Here is a 4,875-nt window from a genome sequence, read left to right as displayed (position 1 = left end):
TATTCTACCCAACTTCCACGGGACACCAGAGTTCCTCCCAACTTTCAAGTGACGTCGAAACTCTTCCCGATCTCCAAGTAACGCCAGAATTATGTCTGATCTCCAAGTGACTCTAGAATTTTGTCGAATACCATCTAACGCTAGAGTTCTCCCCGGCTGTCAACTGATGTCAGACTTCTACCCGATGCCTGACCTCTGCTCGTCACCAGATTTCTACCCAATGCCAGACTTATGCCAGTAGTCGGGTTTTCCCAGGACTTCATTTTTGGAAGAGGATAAGCTTTAGGAAGATTCTAGAATTTTTTAGAATTTTCTGAAATTTTTTTGAATTTTTTTGAATTTTATGGAATTTTTTTAATTAAAAAAATTAAAACAAAAACCGCCGGCTAAACCGCACGCCTGTTCGCACCGCGACGGGCGGTGGCCGGCCAGTTCGACCGCCAATGCTTGTTCGGGGTCGATTTTCGACCCGGACAGTCCAAATCAAACATTTTTGTGTTCCCCTAATAAGTTTTTCGACATTCCGGACTTAATTTTGATACTTTCGGAGCTCAAGAGGACCTCTATGATCAAGTTTGAGCAAATTTTTAATTTTTGGAACGTAATTTTTTGCTATTTGGCCAATGTAAAATATCAAAACATATATTTTTGAACTTCTGGAGCTTTGACATCCAAAAATAAGAGGGCAACTGATATGTAATCAAAAAATTATCCTGCTTAGGCACGAATCTCGAGGCAAAATCAAGCTGGAAACTTCAAAAATTAAATCTAGGATCACCTGAATTTCGATTTCAACAAACTTACAAACAAACTAAGAGTCTCGGAAATACGAACCCAACGACACCAAATTCAACTCGATCTAAGCCCAAATGAGTCTGAATCGAAGACCCGAAGCATTGTTGGAAGATTCAAACCACAATTTGGATTACCAAACTGTTTCCAAACATGACATGCTTATAGTCGAATTGAGAGGCTCGACGAGACGAATCCAACGAGCCTAAGATCGCCAAATTCCGATATCATAAAACCTTCAAATGTCTGAAAAACAACGCATGATCAAGGGATTCAATATCAGTCGTCCATCCGAACCACTCCACCTTTGCCCTTGATCCTCCTCCTATTTACGGGTCATGTCATCCTAAAAAAATTATAAATAACCCGTCATTTCTCTTGAGAGGGGGCCCAAGCAAGAAGAAGAAGAGAATAAGAATAAGAAGAGAAGAGTAAGAGAGAAGAAACTCCTCGACCATCACCAAAATTCTACCCAACTTCCACGGGACGCCAGAATTATGCCCGACTTCCACGGGACGCCAAAATCCTGCCTGACATCCACGGTATGTCGAAGTTCCGCCCAACTTTCAAGTGACGCTAAAACTCCGCCTGATCTCCAAGTAACATCGGAATTATGTCTGATCTCCAAGTGACCCAAAACTCCGCCTGATCTCGTTGTAATCGACTGCAAATAATAGTGGATTCATTCAAACTGGGCTAGGCCCCGTTGTTTTTACCCCTTTTTCAGGGGTTTTTCACGTAAAAATCTTAGTATCTCATAAATGCTACACTCTCTCTTATATGATTGCGTGCCGAATTTTCATACAATGCTAAGACGCTAAATTTTATGTTTCTCTACTGCTACGAATACTCCAGGACGCAACAATAATGATAATAAACAGTAATAATATTGTCGCGGATTAAGTATAAGTACTTATTTTATAAATCGAGATATTTAGGTCATAAGTTGTTAAATAACAAAAACTTATTTCTATAGCTATTGTATTTATCGTCATACTTGGGTTTTGTTTGGGACAGCTTTCTTAATGCTTCATAGAACAATTTTTTAGTATATAAATTAAGTTTAAAAAAATTATTAAGAATGCTGTCCCAAACAAAACTTCAAATCAAGAAAAACTTCTTGCATGTACCAAAATGTAAAGCCTCTTATTTTTTAGATATTTTAGTGAATTAAATGAAAACTCAAATACATATCACATACAAACTTCAAACTCAAAACTTCTTCATAACATAAACTCCCAACTAATAGATTAAAATGAGCTGCATATGTAAAGCCAAATCATTGGCCCAAAGAACTTTACATTAATGATTTATTTCATGACTGAAATTATTTCTAGAAGTTCTAAACAGATAGTGAAAAAAATCAAAATTCAAAGCTAGTCACTTTTTAAGATTGCAAATGTGCATATACATATAGAGCTAGGGGTGTCAATTTCGGGTCACAAGTCAAACCCGGAATTGACTCGGCTCTGTTCGGGTCAATCAGAAACCGACCCATTTTTACAAATGGATCGATTTTCCGGACCGGACCCCGACCCGCTTCGTGTTCGGGTCAACCCGACACGACCCAAAAGCAGGTTGTCGGACGTGAGCGGTGAGATGCCAATGGTCGGGCATTCAAGAGAGCCAGGGACAACTAGACGCCTGGACCTAGACGTATGTTCCAAGCACGCAGGCAACCGCAGAAAGCTAGGCACGCCCACAAGCGAGCTTGGAAGCATTCATTGGGACCTAGATGCGACGCACGGCGATGCAAGCAAGCAGGGCATGCGCGGTCACGCGGTGGGCAGCCTGACCCGAGCAAGCAAGGATAACGCGTGAATGGCCTCGGGCAGCGGCGATCACACGGGCAGCTCAATAAGCGAGTCAATCCAGGTTATTTCTAGGTTTCCAGTTCAACCCGAACCCGATTCGATTTTCAAAACGAATCGAAAACTCTAACCCAAACCCGACCCGGTTCTAGTCAACCCAAACCCAAAATTTCCATCTTGTGTTCTGGTTGGATTTTCAAATCGTGTCCAATATTGACACCCCTATCTGGAGCTGAGCAATCACTAACTTCATCAGAATTTTGAAGAATTCACTCAATTATTGGAAAAAAATAAGATAAAATCAAGAGAAAATTACTAACCACGTGAAAAAAGTGAAAAAACAAGATCAGATCAGACCAAACTGATAGTTCCAATAATAAGCTGAAAAAAAATTCACTCACATCAAAATAATAAATACTTCAATTAATAATCAAAATGATCTCTGACTATATTAAACGGTCAATTTGACCCCATAGTCTTTAAAAAAAATTAAAATAATCCTGAGACAGAACTATTCTAATTCCTCTTTTAAAGAATTGAGATATCAAAATAATCGTTTAATATAATTGAGCATTATTTTGATTTTTTTATTAAGAGCCAAAAGATCATTTTGATATTTTCCATCAGTTAATATGAAAGGGGGGACACTAAAAACAACGTGGAGCTCTAAAAATAACAAGCAAATCATTATTTTATCAAAATGTGCCTTTATGCAACAGGTAATCATTTTGAACCAGAGAACTTGCGGCCTGTAATCCTCTCGGACTCATGAAGAATATGGTTGATAAGGCCTCTGGCAGCACTGAACATTTTAAAGTAGGATGAAATTAGAAATGTGAAAAATGCTGATTTGGATACGAAGAACAAAGGAATCTACAAAATAGTGAAAGATAATTACTCGTCCTTCAGTTTCTGGATCTTCACTGGATCAGTCTCATGCATGTTCTTCTTGAATTGCTGCCTCACCATATCAACAACAAGCTTTGTATTGTGTTGCTGCGGAAATTATGGTAAATATTCACAATTTCGTAGTTGAACTATGTAAAGTTTTAAGAACAAGCCTAATTGCTCATGCAACTAAAGCCTATTGTTTATATCTACAAGTTTCCTGAACATGAATAGAAGTGCAGTTTAGCAAATGAACAATGCCGATCCATTGAAAATAATTTCATAAACACATAAAAATAATAAAAGAACAATTAATCTTTCTTATTTAATAGGAAAAATTTTAGGCCAAGATGTCCTCACTCAAATTGGATCCAACAGTCATTAAATTTATTTTGAAATGGGTGCAATAAAAATTTATTTAATTGCTCAAGTATTGCACATTTCAAAGTTAATCCAACAATTTCGTTAAAGGAACATTGAATCACACAATTCATAAGAAACAGGATTAGAACCATGGACAAAGGAGAACTGTGCTTTGGAGTGCCAGAGTATGCCCATGCAAACTCCTATTTGGGTTACATATAATTCCTGAAATAATTGTATCATAAAATTTCTTAAGAGTGCATCTAGAAGCTATTTATCTTTAAAGTTTCCCTCAAACAAATTTATTTTCTAATATAATAGAGATTGAAGCATGATCATTACAATACTAATTAAAGCTTATATACCTTCAATCTTATATATTGTGAGTGATTCATTTGTTAGTGCTTGCTTTTACTTGGGCATGTTATAATATTCAAGTTTGATCTTTTATGGAAAAGCATATGATATTTGTTGACCTCTAAGTATTAGCCAATATAACAAAAAAAAAGAGAGAAAGCAGCTCACCTCATATCCCGTCGGATCCACATATCCCGCTGAAAACCTCCGCAAATCCTGCCCGAAATCCCGCCGAGACATTGTGCAATAGCGCCGAATCGGTCACCTCCCGTAAATCCCCCGCAGAGCATCGAACGATGCCCTTCGACGCCTTTAAAACAACGACCAAATGAAGCCTTCTGGTGATTCTCCACTCTCTGCTCCTTCCCATTCCATTCGACTTCTCCCACACGACCGAACTTCCGTCCCCTCCTCTCTTCCCCGTCACTGCTCCGAAATCCCTCCTCTGTCGAGCTCCGACCTCCAAAGCCACAACCGAACTCCTCCCGAGCCTGACTTCGCACCCCCTATCCCGATCTCCCTCTCTAGCCCGACGTCCACCTTCCCTGAGCCCGTCGACCCCTTCTCCTCACCTGTCTGATCCACTCGATCCACAGAGAGAGAGAGAGAGAAAGAGAGAGAGGGAGGAAGACATACCTAGCCGAGAGCCTTCTTGCCGCCGTCC

General features: G+C 39.3%; 1 protein-coding gene across 1 annotated transcript; it reads right to left on the bottom strand.

Moving 5' to 3' along the window:
* Positions 1-2,954: 2,954 nt before the first annotated feature.
* LOC110105505 lies at positions 2,955-3,599 on the bottom strand (the record flags this gene model as incomplete). The annotated part of the gene is given in 2 exon segments (XM_020835033.2): positions 2,955-3,405; positions 3,502-3,599. Coding segments are annotated over 2 exon segments (177 nt in total), but the record flags the coding sequence as incomplete, so codon positions are not given.
* Positions 3,600-4,875: the final 1,276 nt, after the last annotated feature.

Source organism: Dendrobium catenatum, unplaced genomic scaffold, assembly GCF_001605985.2.
Source record: "Dendrobium catenatum unplaced genomic scaffold, ASM160598v2 fragScaff_scaffold_1608, whole genome shotgun sequence".
NCBI lineage: Eukaryota > Viridiplantae > Streptophyta > Magnoliopsida > Asparagales > Orchidaceae > Dendrobium > Dendrobium catenatum.
Note: the sequence above shows the minus strand (reverse complement) of the source record. Positions and strands in the feature narration are given on the sequence as shown.